The sequence below is a fragment of the Chionomys nivalis genome, chromosome 6 (genome assembly GCF_950005125.1).
Source record: "Chionomys nivalis chromosome 6, mChiNiv1.1, whole genome shotgun sequence".
Taxonomy (NCBI): Eukaryota; Metazoa; Chordata; class Mammalia; order Rodentia; family Cricetidae; genus Chionomys; species Chionomys nivalis.
The window spans coordinates 85,448,309-85,472,776 of NC_080091.1; the positions used below are offsets into that span (position 1 = coordinate 85,448,309).

At 37.1% G+C, this 24,468-nt stretch overlaps 1 protein-coding gene across 1 annotated transcript; it reads right to left on the minus strand.

The window, feature by feature from the left end:
* Positions 1-8,214: 8,214 nt before the first annotated feature.
* Positions 8,215-22,787, minus strand: LOC130875561 (UDP-glucuronosyltransferase 2B7-like). The gene is given in 7 exon segments (XM_057771559.1): positions 8,215-8,491; positions 10,308-10,527; positions 13,512-13,599; positions 15,609-15,740; positions 21,059-21,207; positions 22,066-22,118; positions 22,120-22,787. Coding segments are annotated over 7 exon segments (1,587 nt in total).
* Positions 22,788-24,468: the final 1,681 nt, after the last annotated feature.

Sequence of the window (24,468 nt, forward strand, 5' to 3'; positions counted from 1 at the left end):
AAGAATTACATTTACAATATTTTTTGGCTCTAAAGTTTTATATCTAATTTATCTTTTAGTATAGCTGAGAACAATTATAACTATCTATTCTTCAACTCCATCAAAGATCCCAGAAGGATATAATATTACCCAAGTTAACAAGAAGTACATTGTAAGCAACTTCCAAAACTCTAGATTAGGCAGAGAAATTTTGTTGCCTGGATAGTCACCAAAAGTTCTATAACATTGGGGTATCCATGTTCTGCTTACAGGCTTATAGTATCTGGCAGACATTTTCATGAAGCAGGAAATTTGAAGATCTGTTTTGACTTGCAATGGCAAAGTTCATCATTTGCTTTCTTATGTGTTTTGCAAAACATCTGGCAGTTCTTTCATGAAGCAGGAACCCTGAAGGTCTCACCTTTAGGCAAGTTCAGCAGTCATTTTTCTGCGGGTCCTACATGTGCATTTCATATAGCATACAATCAAGCAGTCCAGGAAAGAGCAGTTTCTTGCCCAAATGGCTAACAAACTCCATAAGGAGCCTTTTCAATGCCCAGCTTCCCCTTGAAGTAGATTGGTGCTGCTAGGACCGGATGTGTCTCCTTGTCATGAACAATTCTAAGTGCTTATAAAGTTTCAAAAGCCTTATTCTGTAAATCTTTGAAAGGTTTTAAGAATACCTATCAATCTGAAATATATCTCAGTACATCTAGAAAACCTAACAAACATGACTACAAATGACTATTATTGGTTACTATTAATATGCAATTTTTAATTTAATTTAACATTAAAGTTTTAAATGAGCTGTTTAAACATAATACCTTAAACAAGAATAGAAATGTATAATGCAAAAATTAACATTTAATTTCTATCAATAAATGAAGATCCATACCAGTGCAAAGCACTCATCTCTATAGCATATCCCTATTTAGATGAAAACAAACACTTATGGACAATATTTGGGAATTTTGTCATAGTTCTTTCCTAACTACTTACTTCTTTTTGTTGAATAAAGTATTTTTGGGAGTTCATGGAGACCATTTTTGTGGTCTTGGTCCATTAAACCACATTAGTCTGGAAGGAATACACAGGTTCTTATTCTCTGTGGAAACAAAAGCAGAACCTCCTTTCCAAAGCAGCATAATCTTAGACTCAAATTTTGAAGTCAAGATACCTTTAAAATATACATATTGATTTAGCTTAGCTGTCCCCAGATTCAAATGTTTCACTGCAGTCAAAAAATTAATAGAAAACATGATAGTATACATAATCCAGACATATATATATATATACCTTTATATATATATTGCTTTCTGTGTAAAGACTTTAATATTCTAATAAATGTTACAATTGCTTTATCATATGTGATGAAATACTGTGACTATCTGAATGTTCTTTTGTGAATCTGTCTCTGTAGTTGGTCATGTGTGTGTACGTGTCTGTGTGTCTATGTGTCTTCTTTCTCCAACTCACCCCATATAACATGTAAACGCTGTTGAGTATTATCTGAATACTTTACTCTAGCACTTATGGTGGATGTTTGCTTTATTTGGTTTCTTTCAACATATTTGTGGTTTCCAGCATTTACTGTTATGACACATGTATATACTTTAGGTCAGGCCATGTAATAGTACATAACATAAAATCACAGCTACACTTTACCTTAGATTATAAAAGATGATGGCATGGGAAATTCAAGGCAATTAAGATAGTATGTATGTATGTATATGTATATATCTATATCAGTACATAATATAAATAAGTCAACATTGTCTGCTTTTCCCATGGTATTATTGTTATGAATTCTAACATCAATTATTTTTTTAAATATTATTTGCTTATCTGAATGTCCTTTCGATTTGTAAAGAGTGATACTTGAATCTTTCTTGAGTTATTAAAAATGTACCTCTTCCTACAGTAGAGGTCCTTTTAATTTAGTTTTCTTGTTCTTCATTTATTTTGTAAAATATTCTCAGTTATGAAGTAATGGCTTCAGGTATTTGAAGATGTGGCAAAATTTTAAGATTTTAACACTTGATCCCTTAAAGCCTAAACAGTATTTCATGTGGGGAAGGGAGTTTGCTATGAGATTTTGTCAACTAGAAATATCAGAAGCTACACCCATAAAGTTTGACCAACATGACTTCTCAAAAGTGAGCTGAACAAGTATACCCATAGACATGTCACAGCGGGTAAAGAAAAGGCCACATTCAACATAAAGAAGTACAGGGAAGTAAAGAAAGCTGAGAGTCGGAGAGGGTGGTATTTCCAAGGAAGAGCATGCCAATTTGTTGCCCAGTGCCAGATGGTTAATCTCGAAAACATAGACACAAACAGCACTTTATGGACTGAGCTGGATATATTTAGGAATATGTATACACACACACACACACACACACACACTCAGTGATAAAGAGGCCATGAATTTGAAGAGAAGGGAGGGTTTTATAGGAGGACTTTGTGGGAGGAGAGGAAACAGAAAAAATGTAATTACACATTATTTAAAAAATGCAATAAAATATAACAAAATACTTGAGTCAAAATTCTTCAATGAAATTTTTCTATTTGTTTCAGGGAATTTTATTGAAACTTTCTTTATGTACATAGTGTGTGGGATCATCTCCATCTTCCTCTTCCCCCTCCAACCTTTTCTCCCGACTCTCAATCCATCTGGAATTCAATCTCTCTCTCTCTTTTTACAATTATTGTGGTTTAATGCATGTATATATAATACCCACTGAGTCTTATCAACCTTATCATCATTTGTTCTTCTGTATCTTACTTTCTGGAGCATCCATTTATATATCCAGTTACTGGGTCTTAATTTGTCTAGTTTCTTATCCTCAAGTTTCTATAAAACCCATTAAGTATTGAAAGTATATTTTTCTATGATTTCAACTGCAGCACTTTTTAACTTCACTGAGTTTCAGAAACTGTTGCTAAAGTAGTTAGGGACAAAGCCTGGATCCCTTCTGTCTTACAAATATGTCTAAAAAACTTACCTACCTGTCCTATATAAGCCAACAAAAGAGAACAGTAATGATGAGAGGAGAAAAAAAAAAACATTATTTGATGTGGTCACACTGGAAAGATAAACATATAGTTCTAGAAGCCTCTACTCCACTTGCCCAGTTCATCTGGGAGTGCTTAAGGATTTAGGTATATATACGGCAGGAAATAAGCATCCAAAACGAGTCTTCCAATGGAGTGGGCTTGCTCATCTGTGGTCATCATCTCTCCGGCTGTAGTCTCTTTTATTCGGTCACCTGAAAACTTGCCAGAACTCTGTGAAGTTTATTCAGGAGAGAAAAGCTTGCCCACTAGCTGGCACCAAGGACTCATCGCTTTCTTTCTACCAGCATGAGATTACGGGGTGGGGGTGGGGTGGGGAAGGGGAGAGGAGGAACAGATTATTTTGGTGCCGCCCACCGCGGCCCCCCGTCTGCACCCTATGTGCTAGAACCCAGTTCGCGAGCTTCGGGCAAGGGGCTGGAAGTTGAGAATACACACGCAGAGACAGACAGACACACAGACCTTCCAACACTGGTACAAAAAGCCCCTCTTTAATAGCACCATGGAGGCTTAAATACACTGCAGTCAATGGCCAACAGGTGAAAATCCCATCCTCTGATCCTCTAGGCAAAGCACAGCTTTTAGTCACTTCAATTAGAAGGCTCTAGACAGGGAAGAGCAGCAGGCCAGGACCTAATTGGTCCCAACATTTTGAAGTCTTTTGCTTGAAGAGTTTTAATACCCAAAAGAAGGAGCAGGAATGTCTGTCTTTAGAATATCTATTTTTTCACCAGAATAGTTAAATGTTATTTCCTTAAATTTGTTCAATAACAGCATGAGATAATGATAAGATCAAATTAAATAAATATTAATAACAAATTAATAACAACTATGTAAGCACTAATTGAGAACCTGTAGAGTAAAATTTTTAACATTACTCCTGTTGCTATGATGGGAAATATTTATGCTGTTGAAAGGCATCCTGTAGACTGCAGGGGATCAACTGACCCTTTCACAGGGATCGCATATCAAATATCCCGCATATCAGATATTTACATTACTACTCATAACAGTAGCAAAATTACAGTTAATGAGTAGCATGAATTATGGTTGTGGTCGCTACAGCATAAAAACTGTATTAAAGGGTCACAGCAATTAGAAGGTTGAGGTGAATTATAAAATATGTGTAAAAAGATTATTATGGACTGCTTTAAGCAAATATATCCGTGCTCTGTCTCTTTCTCAAAGCAAGGCAATGGAGAAGAGCACTATTTAACTTTAATTTGCTGTGTAAATATTGATTTTCCTTCAACTTTTATTTTTCACAGCGATTACAAGAAGGTTGTATGATATTGATTTTCTCTTATATTTTGAGGTCAGTTGTGTGCCTTGGGGAATTTGTGGTGCCACTGGCAGTAGATCTAGTATTTATACGTAGCGCATGAACTGGCTTTCTGGAGCCCATTCCTTATAGACGGACACCTTGCTCAGCCTAGATACCGGGAAAGGGAGAGCTCCTTGGTACTGCCTCAAGTGATGTGACAGGGTTGGGTTACTTACCAAGGGAGACCTCACTTGCTCTGAGGAGTGGCTGGGGGTGGGACTGGGTTAAAATAGGGGTAACAGGAATAGGAGAGGGAGAGGAATCTGGGTTTGTTATGTAAAATAAAAAAGATTGCTTTAAAAAATAAAATATCCTTTCTTCCTGTGCATTATTATCACAGTTGGTATATTTTTAATAATTCTCAAGTTTTACATAGTAGAGCACTGTAGAAATCTTTTTCAAATATGAAAAGTGTTAATTAAATATCTATTACAACTTTATAAACTTTCTATTGAGCAAAAGAAATGCTGTTCAGTTGGATTCTTTCTTTCCCGTGTTCTACTTTGCAGACTATGCTCTGAGAATAAAAATTCTTTTTTTTTAATTTTTATTTTACTTTTTATTTATTTATTTATTTATTTATTTTTTATTATTTTTTTTTTTTGGTTTTTCGAGACAGGGTTTCTCTGTGGTTTTGGAGCCTTTCCTGGAACTAGCTCTTGTAGACCAGGCTGGTCTCGAACTCACAGAGATCCGCCTGCCTCTGCCTCCCAAGTGCTGGGATTAAAGGCGTGCGCCACCACCGCCCGGCTTATTTTATTTTTTTTTAAATTAAAATTTCCGCCTCCTCCCCGTTTCCCATTTCCCTCCCCCTCCTCCCACACATTGCCCCTCCCCCCCACTCCCCTCCCCCTCTTCCCACTCCTCTCCCCCTCCCCCTACTCCATTCCCCCTCCCTCTAGGTACTGAAGAGCAGTCCAAATTCCCTGCCCTGAGGGAAGTCCAAGGTCCTCCCACTTCTATCTAGGTCCAGGAAGGTGAGCATCCAAACAGGCTAGGCTCCCACAAAGCCAGTTCATGTATTAGGATCCAAACCTAGTGCCATTGTCCTTGGCTCCTCATCAGCCTTCATTGTCCGCCATGTTCAGAGAGTCCGGTTTCATCCCATGCTTATTCAGTCCTAGTCCAGCTGGCCTTGGTGGGCTCCCAATAGATCAGTTCCACTGTCACAGTGGGTGGGTGCACCCCTTGTGGTCCTGACTTCCTTGCTCATGTTCTCCCTCCTTCTGCTCCTCATTTAGACCTTAAGAGCTCAGTCCTTTGCTCCAAATTGGGTCTCTGTCTCTATCTCGATCCATTGCCAGATGAAGGTTCTAAGGTGATATGCAAGATATTGATCAGTATAGGATAGGGTCATTTCAGGTTCCCTCTCCTCAGTTGCCCAAGGTACCAGCTGGGGACGTCTCCCTGGACACCTGCGAGCCCCTCTAGAGTCAAGTCTCTTGCCAACCCTAAGATGGCTCCCTTAATTAAGATATATATTTCTCTGCTCCCGTATCCACCCTTCCTATATCCCAACCATCTTATTCCCCCAAGCTCCCCCCATCCTCCCCTTCTCACGTTTCTCACCTCATTTCCCCTTAGCCCCATGCCACCTCACCCGCAAGTTCCCAGCTTTTGCCCGGCAATCTTGTCTACTTCCCCATCCAGGCGGATGACTATACGTTTTTCTTTGGGTTCACCTTCTTATTTAGCTTCTCTAGGATCACGAATTATGGGCTCAATGTCCTTTATTTATGGCTAGAAACCAATTATGAGTGAGTACATCCCATGTTCATCTTTTTGGGTCTAGGATACCTCACTCAGGATAGTGTTTTCTATTTCCATCCATTTGCATGCAAAATTCACGATGTCATTGTATTTTACCGCTGAGTAGTACTCTAATATGTATATATTCCACACTTTCTTCATCCATTCTTCCATCGAAGGGCATCTCGGTTGTTTCCAGGTTCTGGTTATTACAAACAATGCTGCTATGAACATAGTTGAACAAATGCTTTTGTCATATGATAGGGCATCTCTTGGGTATATTCCCAAGAGTGGTATTACTGGCTCTTGGGGTAAGTTGATCCCAAATTTCCTGAGAAACCGCCACACTGCTTTCCAAAGTGGTTGCACAAGTTTGCATTCCCACCAGCAATGGATGAGTGTGCCCCTTACTCCACATCCTCTCCAGCAAAGGCTATCATTGGTGTTTTTGATTTTAGCCATTGTGACAGGTGTAAGATGGTATCTCAAAGTTGTTTTAATTTGCATTTCCCTTATTGCTAAGGAGGTTGAGCATGACCTTAAGTGTCTTTTGGCCATTTGAATTTCTTCTGTTGAGAATTCTCTGTTCAGTTCAGTGCCCCATTTTTTAAATGGGTTAATTAGCATTTTAAAGTCTAGTTTCTTGAGTTCTTTATATATTTTGGAGATCAGACCTTTGTCTGTTGCGGGGTTGGTGAAGATCTTCTCCCAGTCAGTGGGTTGCCTTTTTGTCTTAGTGACAGTGTCCTTTGCTTTACAGAAGCTTCTCAGTTTCAGGAGGTCCCATCTATTCAATGTTGTCCTTAATGTCTGTGCTGCTGGGGAAATACGTAGGAAGTGATCTCCTGTAGAGTACTTCCCACTTTTTCTTCTATCAGGTTCAGTGTGTTCAGACTGATATTGAGGTCTTTAATCCATTTGGACTTGAGTTTTGTGCATGGCGATAGATATAGATCTATTTTCATTCTTCTACAGGTTGACAACAAGTTCTGCCAGCACCATTTGTTGAAGATGTTTTCTTTCTTCCATTGAATACTTTTAGCTCCTTTATCAAAGATCAGGTGTTCATAGGTTTGTGGGTTAAAATTAGGGTCTTCTACTCGATTCCATTGATCGACTTCTCTGTTTTTATGCCAATACAAGCTGTTTTCAATACTGAAGCTCTGTAATAGAGTTTGAAGTCAGGGATGGTAATGCCTCCAGAAGTTCCTTTATTTCAGTTGTATTCTGTCTTTAAAGGTGATTTACCTTCCAACATTTGTGTGCATGCATCTGGATTTCTGTGAAACTGTGAATTGTACGTGGTTTTTCTTTCTTGCCAGGACATTTAAGCAATTGTACCATCTACTTTTGTAGTTCTCCACTTACTCTATTTCTTTATTCCCCCTACACATGTTTTAGTGTGCTTTAAACTTCACTTTGTATTAGTTATTATTGTTGTTGTTGTAGAGTGTGGTGGTGTATGTGTAAGAGTGTGTATGTGTGTGTATGTTGTGTGTATATGGGTGTATGTGGGTGCAGAGATGCAGGTTGTAGGCACAGAACAAGTCTGTGACGTTGAATCTCTCCTTTCACAATCTATCAGTTCTGGGGTTTGAACTCGAGTACTCAGGCTTATGCAACCCAGGCCCCTATAAGCTGAAACAGCCTGCTGCCTTTCATATTTGTTTCTATAAAAAATACAATCATCTTTTTTATATATAGTTGTGTTCATTGTATCCTGAAACATCTTTCCTCTACTTTGGTAGTTTGAATAAAATCTGCCTTGTCACTTTTTTTTTTTGACAGACAGTGATAGTTCATTTGATTTTAGAGATGATCTCTCTAAAAAAAAATCACAATAGAAACTTCAGGCTTCTTATTTTTCTCCCATAAACAAGATGGTATTTCAGTAGTTATCATTGTTCTCAAAATGATTACATCCATAAATCAGTAAAAAATTAGTTATATCTGGACATCAATATTTAAAATGGTTAATTTTTAAGAAGGAAAATATATAGAAAATCAAGTATTGTATATCTTTTAAAATACTTGATACACAGTGTTAGAATTGAATGAAATAGTCTTGTCTTCTTTCTTAAATAGTCCTATTCCTTTTTATTCTTTTGCTTCTTTACAAAGAATCGGTAAACAAACAAGCAACATTTTATAGTGAGGAAAATCGTAGCTGCCACACAGGCCAGGAGGAATCCAATCACATCCAGAGAGTAGTACTGGTACCAGGTGAGGTTAAAGGCAAGAGGCTTCAGGTGCTTGGCCCCTTTGTGGCGCATGACAAACTCAACCCAGAAGACAGCTCTGTCCAGGGGCTTCATGGGCTGGTCATGGTGAATGGTTGATAACCACATCACATTCTTTTTATAGCTAAAGGAAAATATGATGGGTATTAATTTACAGAAAGAAGAAACACATGTCTATAAATTTATGTGTATCATAACGATGATTACATGAAATACAAAGAAAATTGTGTGTTTATCACAGTAAAGATCTTCTTAAATAATATATCATCTAGAGCTTCTTCAACATACAGAATTTAAATATATAAGAAATGCTAGGAAAAGACAAATATTCATAAGTAAGAGATCAGAATCAATTAGCACTCCAAAGCAAAATAAACAAAGTCAAAAGGAGCTAGCCTTTGGAGTCTTTGAAACACAAGTAATTGAGAAAGCAATTTCTAGTGTAGCTGGTACAGAAGAGTAGAACAATTTGGAAATACACAACGATGCCTGTCATTTTCACTGTGGTCCGTATCTGGGCAAAGCTGTTAAGGAGTTGGGTTTAATGAGGAATTTGTATTGACCACTTATTAGTGCTTATGGGTTATAAATGTAGGTGTGCAGTGATTGTTCATTTAGTGGATTCTTGGTCTTTTCATTAATTTCTCCTTCTAGTTTTTCACTGTTAAATGAAAATAATAAAATTAAAATTCCTCTATTCAGGTGAAAATGTTTTTTAATTGATTTTTATTGAGCTCTGCATTTTTCTCTGCTCTGCTGCCTAATTCTTCCTTCCCCTTCAGCCCTCCGCCAAGGTCCCCAGGGTCTCATTTTACTAAGGAGATCTTGTCTTTTTCTACTTCCCATAGATTAGATCTATGTATGTTTCTCATGACTCTTGGAATACTGTGAATTATTCTTACTGTAAACAAGAATTAGAGTAAATTCTTGCAATTGCTGTTCATGTTTTTCTTTTATGTGTTTTTTTTAATGTTGAGACTATTCAATATTTTACGCTGAAACATTGAAGATATATTTGATTCTAGTGGTGAAATGATTTCAGACAAAGATATATGGGAAAGGAATCTAGCTTATTGACATTGATCATCAAGTGTACAGTTTAGGATGCTGAATCATAACCAAGTGCCAATGGCGATAGAGGCAACTCCCTTCTTATTATTTATAATATACTGGAGAATACCAGCCAAAAATGCTGAGAGAAGTAAGAGCTTTTCAGACAAAGGCAGAAGTAGTAACATAGTTGTTATACAGGAGATGAGACCTGTAATATGAATGTTGTACAGTTTACTGAAGACTAATTCTATTAGTGTCATAAGCTTTCAAAATGTATCACCTATGGATCAAAATATTGCCAAACATAAATTTGTAAGATTAAATATAATTGGAAGTAGGGATTAATTTTTATATTACTGGTTTACAGAAAGCCATTTAGAGGTGATTTTTTTTTAAGTAAAAGAGAAAAATGGTGGGCATGCTCATTTGTTTCACTAAACTTCAACTCTCAGTACTTATGTGAACAAAACTGTATTTACTCTAAAATTAAACCTCTGATAATTTTTGTTGTACTAAAACAGCTCCAAAGTACTTTGGTCTTGGGTGTTGGCACATGTTTTCTATTCTACAGCTTTGTATGATGAAAGAGGAGGATGTCAAGTTAAACTCAGACATTGTCTAAAACAAAAATAATGAGGAAACACATTGATACTCCCTCACTGTCTAATGCAGCTCTTTGTACTTATCATTGATTCTTTGTCTAGGTTAATTGCTGCTCTCTGGAACTCTAGTGAGAAATCATTCATAATAAATAGGCTAGTGACAAAGCTCACTGTTAGATTAGTTGCTCAGCATGCATGTGTAAAGTTCTGGGTTCCAATACAACGCAAATAATAAATAAATAAATAAATAAATAAATAAATAAATAAATAAATGTTTATACTCACGAAGGATTGTTAATGACTTCCTTCAGGGCATTAAGCAAATCTGAACTTGTCATTGTATGAAAATCTACTGAAGCAGCTGCTCCTTTGGCCACCAAGTGAGCAATGTTATCATATTGTTCTGCAAACATAGGGATGCCAACCATGGGGATCCCATGATGAATTGACTCATAAATGCCATTGGCTCCACCATGAGTTACAAAAACTCTAGTTTTTGGATGACCTAGGATCAGAAGAACAACAGAAAATATACTAATTAGAGCTCTTAGATATAAATAAAAATCTGTAATCAAGTAATCAAAGGGTCAGCGTATTTTTAAGATTGAATAATACAACTTTTGGGCATATATCCAAAGGATGCTCAATCGTACCACAAAGACATGTGCTCAAATATGTTCTGAGCACCATTATTTGTCATAACCAGAACCTGGAAACAACGTAAATGCCCCTCGACTCGAATGGATAAGGAAAATGTGGTACAATTGCACAATGGAGCACTACACAGCAGAAAAAAAATAACATCTTGAATTTTGCAGGAAAATGGATGGAGCTAAAAAACAATATTTTGAGTGAGGTAACCCAGAGATAGAAAAACAATTATCATATATACTCAATCATAGGTGGTTATTAAATTTAAAGCAAAAAAAAGTCAGCCTACAAACCACAATCCAAGAGAATTTAGCAAACAATAAGGACACTAAGAGAGATTTACATAAATCTAATCTACATGGGAAGTAGAAAGTAGGAAAAGACAAGATCTCCTGAGTAAATTGAGAGCATGGAGACCTTGGGGGAGGGTTGAAGGGAGGAGGGTAGAGGCAGGGATAGGAGCAGAGAAAAATGTAGAGCTCAATAAAAAAGAAAATTCTATTAACAAAAAAATAAAAATTAAATTGAATTACTTAAATTGCTTTAGGTCTCACAGCAAGAGTCATCCAAGTCCAAAGTAGTGTAACCGAGAGAGCTGCACCTTTTGTTTTTTTTTAAAGGTGATGCTAGGGTTTACAGGAGAATTAGTTGAGTGATGGATGAATGTCAGATGTGGCACGTGATGACGCTGGAACAATGAGAAGGGGTTTTCAATTGAACACATAGAGTACATACTTGATGGAAGAAAATGAATGTCTCAGAACACCGTGTGTTTGTTATAACTTATCAACTTAAAGAGTTCATATGTTAGTGACATCCATTTCTTTCTTTCTTCTTTTTTTCCCATGACCCTCTTCCCCAGTGCAATAAATGCTACCAAAGGCATTTGAGGAATCTATAGGGAAACACTGTCATACAGGCTTGCTTATTAGTACATGCATAGTAATATGTGTATGTGTGTGTTCAGGGGGTTGGAAGAGTTTTGCCAAATGTAGTGATGTTGTTAGCCTCATCAATCATAGACTGTTAAGAAAATATCCAGGACAAGGAATGGAAAACTTAACTTTTAGTTGTTGGTTTTGTGAGGATGGGGTGTCCTTGACTCTTTTCAAAGAACACACACTCCAGCCATTGTCCTTGATTGCTTCCCAGAACTTGAAGATAAAATATCTGAAGACATTATACACTCCAGACATAGGAGCTGGAGCAATTGAGAAGCAATTAATTTGGAAACTTCCTCTCTGAGGACTTTCATAGTATTGGAAGGGGCTACATAAAATCTCTAGGGAGAAATGCAATCAATAGTCCTATTAGCTGTCAGACCTATGACTTATAACAATGACTGGCATGGCAAGATATCCATAATAGCAAAATGGTGGCACTTTTTCTTAGGAATAACCAAGATAAATCCAAGTCTACTTGGATTTGAGTCCAACTCAGTGGTAAGAAATTCATGTGTGGTACTATAAAGCGAGTCAACTATCCAACCCAAGTATAATTTCTAACTACATTATTAGCATTTATCCTTATAACTACATGTAACTGTAACTCTCACAAGTCATCAAAAAATCTTCCATTATAGCAAGTGGAGAATATTGCAGAGATCCACAGCTGGTCACAAAAAGGGAGAGAATAAATGATCTTTGGATACCCAAGGCCAATAAGTATACTTAGAGCAGTACAACTTCTAAATCAAAGGCTATGGAAATATTTTGGAAAAGATGTCAGAAGAGCATAAGAGCCAGGGGACCAGGATGCCTGATGGAAGATGGTGAGGTGTATATAAATATACATATATATATAATATATAACACACACACACATATTAATATATATATATAATAGGGATATTGCATCCATGAAATCTCACCAGTGTGATTGCCTGAATAAAACCTGCATAATGACAGCACCATTTGACCTGTCATCATAGATGTGAAAACTTCACAAAGTCCTATTCCTATAGAGAAAACTGTGGACAGTCAATGGGCTTTCAAGATGGGAGAGCCAAGTTTCTCCAGTATGACCTCCCTAATCTATTATCCAATCCTCCATTGTCAGCCCTAAACATGTGTATATAACAAGCAACAAAAATTGGACATAGTGGAATGGTGATACGGTAGAGGGCAAAAGGAGAAACAAAGCTGAAAATGATGATAATATAGTACTTACATACGATTTCCTCAAAAATTATGTATTTCACAAACGAAAATGATAACTAACACATGTACTAAGTCTGACACAATGCTTTTTAGGGCATTCAGGACAACCATGACAACCAGAGTATTATATTGTGCCAGGACAACAGTGGCAGTCAGAGTGCTGTATTGTACCTGCGCAGTGGTGGTGCACACCTTTATCCCAGCACTCAGGAGGCAGAGGCAGGAGGATCCCTGTGAGTTCAGGGCCAGCCTGGTCTACAAGAGATACTTCCAGAACTGGCTCCAAAGCTACAGAGAAATCAGGTCTCGACAAAACAAAATAGAGTGTGGTATTGTTGCATAATAACCAGTGTGAATTTTTTGTGATGTGCAATATTGTCATTGATCACTAATGTTTCTTATCTTTTTTGAAAAATTCCTGTTTTAGTAAAGGTAACAGGTATAAAATTGAATTTGTAAAAGCCAAGGTAAGTATAGAATGCTCCCTATGAGAGGCAGCTTCTTTTACAATGCACACTTGTTCCTGGAATACAAATGCCAGCTCACATATCAACCTCTTTCAAGCAAAACATTTTTTAAAATTGGTTTTATTTTTGATTTTTCTAAAATGAATCAGTTTGCTTCCTATTGTATTTCAGCTTGTGACTCATATTTCAGCGCTTGTTTCCCAGAGTCTCACCTAGAAGGTCATTCTGGGGGATCCACTTGAAAATCCTGGTATTGGGACCTAAGGTATCTGGTTCTATACCTTCATATCTCCAAAACACCTGTTAGAGGTTAGACAATAATTTATATCAGATTTCAAAACTTAAAATATAATATTTTAGAAATTAGTCAGTGTTTAGCTAAATGCCATTCTTATTTCTGGTATGGAAGCCAGGTAAAGAGACATTAGACATTAAGAACTATCAAAACATGAAACAGAATATGGAACAGCATCTATGTTTTCTTTACATTTAATCGGGTTGAATGTCATCATGATTTTCGATGTGCACATATGAGAGAGTTAATGAAACATGAATATATTTAAGAAAAGTTTATATGTTCATAAATCAGCTGCAAGAAAGAATGATTAAACTTGTGTGTATTTACTATAATACTTCTAATTTTCCTTTCTTAGTTTTATGCCAGTTTATCACAACCAGAGATCTTACTTATATTTATCCTATGTTATTTTAATAGAGTTTGACACTTATTTTTGTTATTCATTATTTATATTCAGCAAATAGTCCATATTTACAATTTTCTCTGTTTACTGGTTCTTTGGAAAAGGCACCACCACGGATAGTCAGAGAATGAGTTATCAGTCAATTCCATCCTGGCCATAATCTCACGGAATGTATGTGTTTATGTTGTCCACTAACTACCAGTGACTTGGTTGCTGGCATAAAGCTCCCCATGCTTGCTTGCACCCTTCTGCATGCTGCTTCCAGCATGGAAATAACCACTGGAGCGACTGACATAATTTCTTTTAACCAATAAAAAATTAAGTCTCATATTACTCATCTTTGATTGAGGCACCGGTTTTACTAAGGAATCACAAGAAGTGCAGAGCACTTCATCACACAAGTCATATCACTGTCACTGAGACTGGATATTCCTTTCATGTGCGAAAGGAACCTGCTGTGCTGCTCATAAGTGCCAGTAGCTGTAGAAATCATTCAAAATCCTAATGGTGCTGCATCTGACCCATATGATAGATGGCAAAACACTTCAGGGTTAAGGCACTTTGTGAAATGCCAAGCAGTTCCACAGGCCGACCACACAAATGGTGCTAATTTTGAAATCACAAACCACCTTTCTAAATGCGAGCTTCAGCTACATGTTCAATATCTTTTTGCCAAAATAAATTTAAACTTTTCGTCAGGATCTCAGGGAAAACCAGCATGAGTTATTACAGGCAGATTTATGGGATAGCAAACTAAAATATAGTTCCTACATACTCCAGATTAAAGTTCAGACGTGGTAAATTTCTTTGAATACCTTATGAAGAGAGTCAGCTGGACCTTTCCTGGTATTAATCCTATTTCTCCTGGATTATCTCTTAGTTCCCATTTCTTCCTAAATGAAACCAACTTTACTCTTCTGGGTTAGAGACAAAGTGCCATAGACAAGGTTTGACTGTGTGTGGTTCACCAGAAGGACAGGGACCATTCCACCTTCTCGTTTACATTGTCCTGTTTTAGGTTTGGCAGATTCTTCCTTTCTTTTTTCTCAATGAACATGGTACAAAAGGACTGAGATGATGAACTCTCTTCTTCCTTTTTCTGAGAAGTCTTCTGATTCATAACTTAGCAACCCTAGTTCAGCATTCTCATAAAGATGATAGGGAAACATGGGAAGTCTCTATGCTATTGCAGGTCTGGAAGACTATTAATGCTATACTATAGACATGGTTTCTATATCTGCTAGCAAAGTTTTAAAATAAACTCTCATTTTTCCCTGAATGTCTAGATTCAAACAAGGCTCAAGGAAAAGGTTTAAGTGACCACTGAGAATTTAGTTATTCTTGTGTAGTTTTGCTCCCAGTATCATCAGACTAGAGAAGTTTAGATTGCACTCACTCACCACGCTTCCCTGTGATTACGATGTTTATGTCACTGTTATTGTCATAGAAAACACATTCTGTAGAATCTGCCATTTTTATCTTTGTTTCTAACCTGACTAAAGGCAATCATAATACTTGATTTTACATAAAGGGACCTTCCAGTGTCACCCCTTTCCAGATTTTAGTAAACTAAGTAGATAATTGCCTCCCATGGGGACACTATTTTACCTTTTGTGAAATCTGTGCAAGGGCTGATGCAATTGCATTGGCTCTTTCTTTTGTTGTGTTTCTGATCATTGATCCCAGAGAAAACACCACAACACCATGTTCCCCAGAGCTCTGTGCAAACTCTTCCATTTCCTGTGGATACATAAAATATTTTATTATTGAAAATCGATGAAAAATGAAGCATTATAGGAAAGATAAGTGCCACTGATCAAGCACACATAAGACAATCATTACTGTCTTAATCACCCCGTACTCGTGGGATCTGCACTAAGTATAGTCATATCATTGAAGAACAAATATACCAAGTATTATCGTCTAAAAATTTTTAAGATGCATCATGTACATCTTATGAGAGGCTTAGAAAGTTGTAATTCTTATTTACATTCATTTCTTAATCTACAGAAAATATGATTTCCCATCTCTTCATTTCCATTTAAACTTCCTATGACTAGTCATTTAATGTAAATAAGGACATTATTATATAACATTCTATTACTGTGACACACACATATATCTATATATATGTTACTTAGTATAAGCCTTTCATTCTTCTTGATGTAGGGTTTCATTCTGGTAAGACAATTAAAATGTAATATTTACATATGCAATTTATATAATTATTTTTTGAAGCCATGTTTGAAGAAGGTGTTTTTATTGCCTATAAAACTATGATACACATTGATTACACTAATTGATTTTACTTTGTATATATAGTTCAGATACAAATCTCTGTAGTATTCATATACAAATAATGCTAAGACACTTAATATATTTTATAGACTGTTGATTTCTTTTTTTAAAGCAAAGAAGCCACAGGAGCATTTCATAACTGATGGAAAAGCACACAATTATGGAAGATAAAAATAAGAATTTAAGCATTTATTTTTATTTGGTGTGTGTGTAACGGTAACCATAAAAAGGGCAGAAGACAAGAAGCAAAGTTTTCCCCTTCCACCATTCGTGCTTATTGCTATGGGATGAAGCTCAAAATATCAGGCATTTCGTCTAGTCTTTTTTTTTTTTTTTTTTTTTTTTTTTTTTTTTTTTTTTTTTTTTTTTGCTGAACAGTCTTTCCAGACTAAATACAGAAATGTTAATACAGAATAAGACAACCTTCATAATATATAACTTAGGTTAAAAATCCTGTTTACAAAATGTAATAACAACAGTTGCTATAACCAATTATGACCATTCCATTGTTGCACATTGTTTTTATTGCCGTCTTTCCTTTGTTGAGATACTAAGAACACTGTCTGTTTCTCATAATGGAAATTGAGGAATCCCTCAAGTACTGTACAAAATGTGCAAACCTATAGACGTATGGAATCAGCTTTTGATTATGGAAAATCATTGGGTATAGTCTAAATGATTCAAAACCATTGTTGGGTGTTGTTAGCCATTTAAAATTATTTCAATGACCAGTGAGATGGTTCGGTTGGGAGGATTCCTGTTACCAAGTCTGATAACCTGAATTTGATCCCTGTAATCCACATGTTGTAAGAAAAGAACAGACTCATGCAAATTGCCTCTAACATTCATTCATAAGCCATGATGTCTCTTTCCCCACGTGCACATATTGTAGTTTATATGCACACACATACATAACACAAATTAAAAACAAATGAAAAAAATTTAATATTATGTGGTTGGTAGTGATATAAAGACCCACAAATTCTTTGGATATCATATTATGTGCCATCAAAGAAAGCTTATTCTCTATAACTATTTTAAAATTGTGAAGTTCATTTCATAACAGATATAATGGCAGAATAATTGAATAATTAGATCTAATTACTGTTTTCATAAGCAAGTGGTAAGAATAATTAGGTGTTCATGTGCATATATATATTTTTCTGTGGTTATCCTGGGAGGCAGCTATGATGCCAGGACCTCTGTTCCCCAATGAAGCTTTAGCGGTCTCCTGTAGTCTGGCATAAGACAGAAAAACATGACCCAACTTCTCAAAGGACGAGTGCCAAACTTGTTATCCATATCCAAGAGATCTGCCCCTTAAAATGTGTGCAAATGAGAAACACTCAATAGACTTGAACATTATATATTATATATTTGTCAGTATACCTGTGTGTGTATGCACATGTGTGTGTGTATAATGACAACAATTAAAGAAAAATCTTCACGTTAATAGAGTAAATTACCCCCTTTATACTCTAAGCTACAAAACTTTGAGATATCAAGTGAGGAACATATTAATTTATGGACTGAAAGCAAGGAAATGTTGAGCTTGAGTTTTTCTGTAAATATCATGGAAGCCAAACCTTCACAATATTGAGGAATGGTCTTCTGCTTAAGCTACAATACTGTTGAAGAATCTTGGCAAGATACATTTTAGGTTTACATTTTCTTCATCTAGTTTCCAAAAATGTATACATTTACTTTCATAAATATGTATGGTATATGACACTGTCTGAGAATGTGCTAAAATTCTCATTTTTATTGAGCAAGATGAATCTTCAGTTTCTTTAAATATAAAAGAATACTAGTTTCAGTAAATCATTATACATACAATGCAAATGTCCTCTGGGAGGATCACTGATAAGTCCTTGACTGCTGGTCATGGTACCTTTTAGGGAGTTCTGAAAACTTGAAGAAGTGTAGTTTAATGAACTATGAGATGTTTTTTTTTCTGGTGTTTGGGATAGTTCAAATAAATCTCTGCTTCCTTTATGGTATAGACAGCTACTTCCCCACATTGTGCCCCAATAGAGTCTGCCTTACCCTAGGACAGGCACCAACAGAGCCAAGCTCTGAAGCTGCTGAGTCTATGACCAATATAAATCATTGAGCATTGTAGCTTGTTCTGGCCACAATGTTGCTTCACTCTCACAGTAACAATAAAATTACCAGTGAAAGAAATTCTCAGCATTAACTTGGCTTTACCCACTAAGAACCTTGGTTCCCCTGGTTTCAATCTTTCTCTTGAACTTCATATGATCTTTCTACTGTTTGACTATGATTAGATGTGCCGAAATCTATGAGTAATTTATTCTGACCTCACCCTTTTGTTATCTAAACTGTAACATCAAACACCAGTCTCCCATAAAGTTCTTTCCAGTCTTGCCCCTGTGCCATCTAACTCAGGGGCTGCTTCTTGGAGGTGATTTTTTTTTTAATGTCGAAGGAAATATGATATTAACTCTCCTCAGTTTATTCCTTTTCTCTGTGCTCTTAGTGACATAATTAACAGTTTAACCACTTTTCTATTGGTAGGTTTAAATGATCAGTTTGTCTAAATCCCTGCTGTCTATACCTTCTTGCTAAGGAACACTGGCAATTCTAGCTGTTTATCTTCTTATATCATCTTAGCCTTCTTCCTTGACCTCTCTTTTACATCTTAGGTTTTTGCTTTAAATCAATGACTTTAAGATATGTTTTATTCATGTTCTCTCTCCTTCTGCTCCTCATTATAACCTTGGGAGCTCAGTCCGGTGCTCCAGTGTGGGTCTCTGGCTCTATCTCCATCCATCGCTAGATGAAGGTTCTATGGCGATATGCAAGATATTCATCAGTATGATTATAGGATAGGTTCATTTCAGGTTCCCTATCCTCAGGTGCCCCAATGAACTAACTGGGGACATTGCCCTGGGCATCTGGTAGCCATTCCAAGTTCAAGTCTCTTGCCACCCCTTAGGTGGCTCCCTTACCTAAGGTATGAGTTTCCCTGCTCCCCTATCCAACCTTCCTTTATCCCCAATCACCCCGATTCCCCCAGTTCCCCTCATCCTCTCCTTCACACTTTTCTCTCCCCATCACCCCTCATCCCCATCCCACCCCACCCCCAAGATTCCAATTTTTTGCCCATCAGTCATGTCTATTTCCCATAGCTGGGAGGATATCTATATGTTTTTCCTTGGGTTTACCCTCTTGTTTAGCTTCTTTAGGATCACAAATTATAGACTCAGTGGCCCCTATCCATGGCTAGAAACCAATTATGAGTGAGTACATCCCATGTTCTTCTTTTTGGGTCTGGGTTACCTCACTCAGGATCGTATTTTCTATTTCCATCCATTTGCATGCAAAATTCGAGAAGTCATTGTTTTTTACCGCAGAGTAGTACTCTAATGTGTATATATTCCACACTTTCTTCATCCATTCTTCCATTGAAGAACATGAACAAGGAAGTCAGGACCATGAGGGGTGCACTCAACCACTGAGACAGTGGGGCCGATCTATTGGGAGCTCACCAAGGTCAGCTGGACTGCTACTGAAAAGACATGGGATAAAACCGGACTCTCGGAATGTGGCAGACAATGAGAGCTGACGAGAGGCCAAGGAGAATGGCACAGGAACTTTCAACTGGCGATAGATCGAGAGAGAGACAGAGACCCAAATTGGAGCAACGGTCTGAGCTCTTAAGGTCCAAATGAGGAGCAGAAGGAGGGAGAACATGAGCAAGGAAATCAGGACCACGAGGCGTGCACCCACCCACTGTGACAGTGGAACTGATCTATTGGGAGCTCTTCAAGGCCAGCTGGACTGGGACTGAATAAGCATGGGTTGAACCTGGACTCTCTGAACATGGCGGACAATGAAGGCTGATGAGAAGCCAAGGACAATGGCACTAGGTTTCGATCCTAATACATGAACTGGCTTTGTGGGAGCTTAGCCTGTTTTGATGCTCACCTTCCTGGGCCTGGATGGAAGTGGGAGGACCTTGGTCTTCCTGTAGGGCAGGGAATTTGGACTGCTCTTCAGTATCGAGAGGGAGGGGGAATGGACTGGGGGGAGGAGAAGAGGAGTGGGGATGGGGGAGGGGAGTGGGGGGAGGGGGCAATGTGTGGGAGGATGGGAGGGAAATGGGAAACGGGGAGCAGTTGGAAATTTTAATTAAAAAAGAATAAAAAAAAAGATATGTTTTATTAATTTGATTCAATAGTCTCTTTAGATTATAGTCGCTTCTATTAAATATATTTCATTCAATTTTTATTAAGGGAATATAATATGTCTTTTAGTATGGATTTGGTTCAGGCAGAAATTTCTGTTTGTTGTTTCTCTGCAAGTGGCAATAATGAATGCAGCAATACTCTACATGTGTGGTATACTTACAAATTTTACTATATATATATGTGTGTGTGTGTGTGTGTGTGTACACACACACTACAATATTTATTTAGTTAAAAATCAAAACAAAACAGAACTTATTCAGCTGTATGTTAGTCACTTGACAAATTTTGCATGAATAAGCATCCCTTATTATAGCATTGAATTATGATGTTTCCCCAAGGTTCTCAGGTCAGTCTATAAATAAAAGAAATGCATAGGTTTGTCACTACTTTAACCTTGAGCATATTTTGGCAAGATTTTCTTTTTCCCCACTTTTTATTCACTGGAATAAAACTAAAAAAAAAAAAAAAAAAAAAAAAAAGAAGCAGAACCATTTTTTACTGAAATGAAGTAAAATCAAACAAAACTAAACTAAAAGAAAATTTTACCTCAGGCAAGGGTTTGGCAGGTTTGCAGTGCAGTCCTCCGACAAACTCAATGTTTGGTAAGGTTGGGCGAGGAAACTCCATATCCCAGTAGGAGCGAATGAACCACATTTCTGCTTTCTTCATTGTGTCAACCATAGTAGTAGGTCTTCCTAAATGGAGAAATGAGAGTTGTGGGTGGAAGAGTACAATGATCATGAAAGTGTTGTCATGTGGATAAAATAATATTGTCTAAAATATTGGAATAATTTTACTCAAAGAAGCAAAGTAGACATTCATGAAACAAATACATTAAGTTTTTCATAAACCCAATTAAAGTACAATTTATCTGTGGTTTACAAAATGTATGTATGTTGAAGGTGAGCTGAGATGAAATGCTACTGCCACCTCGATGACTCAGCAGTTCTATTCATTGTAGAAGCCATAAAGTCCCAATGTACTGCTATGCACCTTGTTCTTCTTTGAAGCTTCAGAAAACACATGCAAAAACAAAAGAACACTCTATATCTAGCGTCAAGCTATTCCAGCATAATTATGGACACAACTTTTGCAGGAATCATGTTTGTTTTACAACAAACAGGCTATTCCTTGACTCTTGGTTTTCTAAGAGAATTATGAGGGTTATGTCTGGAAGAATTTCTTGCATCTGTCTCTACTTTTCATTTGGACTAGCAATGTACTGATATGTATTTCTTTGTAGAAATATTTACAAATACTATCTGGAATGTTCTTAGAAAGTTTGTGAATAGGAATTTTTGCTTTTGCTTCATTGGGACTTAACTTATTTAAACCAGGAGATCATGACTGCCAACAATACAGAACAAACATATTTGGGTGCAAACTTCAGTAGTCTTTAAAATGAAGGTTTGGAAATGATGCTGTAGTGAGATTGTTACACAATAGTATATTTCAGTTAATAATTTCAGCATGAAAGCATATTTGTACCTAAGATTACTTTTCAGAGCAATGCTATTTAGGCCCTCACTCTTGCGATGAAAAATACAACTTACCTAAAATTTCACTGAAAAATGGATCCCAATCCTTAGCAGGAAATGACTCAAAGAAAGTCAAAATATAACAAACATATCATATTTTCTACTCTCTCCATGAACGACATTTGACCACCTAACTTTGACATAATTATAGGCACATAAGAGGGAGGGAATGAAAGCCCCGCACTAAACTTCTCTAATCCGTAGCCACCAGCATAGCGAAGACTATACATAAAGGGTACTTGGAGTACCTCAGCTATCAGCTCACCACAGGGACCAATGGCATCTGAAAAAACAACATCAAACTTGGATTCCTGTAGTTTTGCCATAAACTGTTTGTTTGTAACTACTTCTCTACAAAGGTTTAAAATATAATCTGAATATCTCCCAAATAGTATGTTAAACGATGGGTAATTTCTCCAACATGAATCTTTTGGAACGTCATATATCCACCCATTGACCCATTCACCAAAAAACTTTTCTACTTTGTCATTATTGATAGTTGAAGGAAATGTCTCATATTTAAGACCAGATGCTCTTTGTTGATCAAAAAAGACAGAAGATGAAGGTCTCAGAACTGTCACTTCATGGCCACGTTGTACAAGTTCATCCAGTATTATCTTCAGATTCATCCAGTGACTGTATTCCAATGGCCATACCAACACCTTCCCACAGCTCCCAGATCTGAAGCAGCAAGTCATCTGCAGGAGCAGCAGAGCAGACATCCACTTCACAGGCATCCTGGAAAATCAAAGTCCTTCTGTTCACAGGTGCCCCGTTCTGTCACTATTTGTGCTTTTATCTAAGAAGGAATTAGCCTAGAAGTTAAAATATAACTTGCATTGTTCAAACCTGATATTGAGTCACAATCAACATGTAGAAGGACAAAAGATGAAAGGTTAATTTAATTGCTATTTACATAAGTATGTTTAATGCCTCTTTTATGATTAAGTGTCTTCAATAAGCCGGAAGTGATGACTGCGTCTTCAATCATTTATGCCACATAGATACTAGAACAGTCAAAAATGTTTCACCAAACATTTTAGTGAGAGAAATCATGTGGCTGCTCTCTGAATTTTCCTCTCAATAGAATGGAAAGCATATTAATTTACACAACTGATCATTATTTCTCCCATATAATGAATAATAATGTTGATAAATGTACTCATAACTTAAACTCTGGCCAATTTTTTATAGTATATTTGCAATAAGGCATAAACACTTTGATTACCAGTTTGCAAGCATTTCATGAGAAGCAGTAACCTTAGTTCTTTAGTTTAGCAGTAAATTTAGTTCTTACTTTGGGAAAGCAAAAAAAAAAAAAACCTGGGAAAGTGAAACCATTCCACTGGCATGTTCTAGAAAGGACTAAGTATGGAAGGACATGGCGAGATTGCACATCATAGGTGTAAGGGCCAGAAGTAGTGGACGGTTGTGCAGAACAATATTCTCTGGACATCCAGAACCATTACACATATGAATCACAGTGGCTGTGACTGGATTCACAAAACCTACACAAGACTAATCCAGCCATAATCCCAGAATAGGTTTGGGGGCACTTGAAGCCCCATGCCTACCTGAGGAGGTATTGGTACGTGATAGCTCCTGGGGAGGAAGAGTCATAGTTCCAGACTTGAGAGGGATAGGCATGCCCTAGCAGATGGCTTTATACCCTCCACATAATGGCAATATGAGTAAGTGAACTCAAGTGGGTTTCAATAATGAGTTCCTAAAGTTAGGAGTGAAAAGCAGGACAGAATAGTAGGGAAAATGGATGGGAGGGGAGAGCTGGTGTTTGATCAATAAATGTTACATACATGTCTCATACTCTCAAAAAATGAAATAATGGTCTGATAAAACTGAGCACAAGGCATCTACAGTCTTGGCTCAGAAAACAACCCTGAACCATAGAGAACTTAGCCTGTTACGGAGAAAGTAAGCAGGAGACTCCTAGAAGCTTCTTCTCATGCTCTGGATGGGAGATGACCTGCTTCTCACAATCTCTGCATCTGACTTGGTGGACTTCATGGTCAACAAATGATTACATTTTTACCAGAATAAAATAACTAGATCCTATCACTAGATCCTCCTGCATAGATCATCTGGAGATGTCCTGTGACGTAGCTGGTCAACTTGCCCATAGCCCCTGTATCTTGAATCTCCCAGCTCTAAAATCCTATTGCCTTACCCTGCATTCATTCACAAAACAGAGAAGCACATGGGAAATCTATTCTGTGTGTTTTACTCAGTAGAATCTCTTGTAAAATGACTTCTAAATAAGCTCACTCTCCTGTTACTGTTATGGTATCCACTAGAGTCTGTCTCTGCATGTTTTTCGTCTACAAATAGGTTGGCTGCATACTTGAATGTATTGGTGAAAGGAAGCCCATAGAGGATGATAGTCAAGCATCTGTACCCACT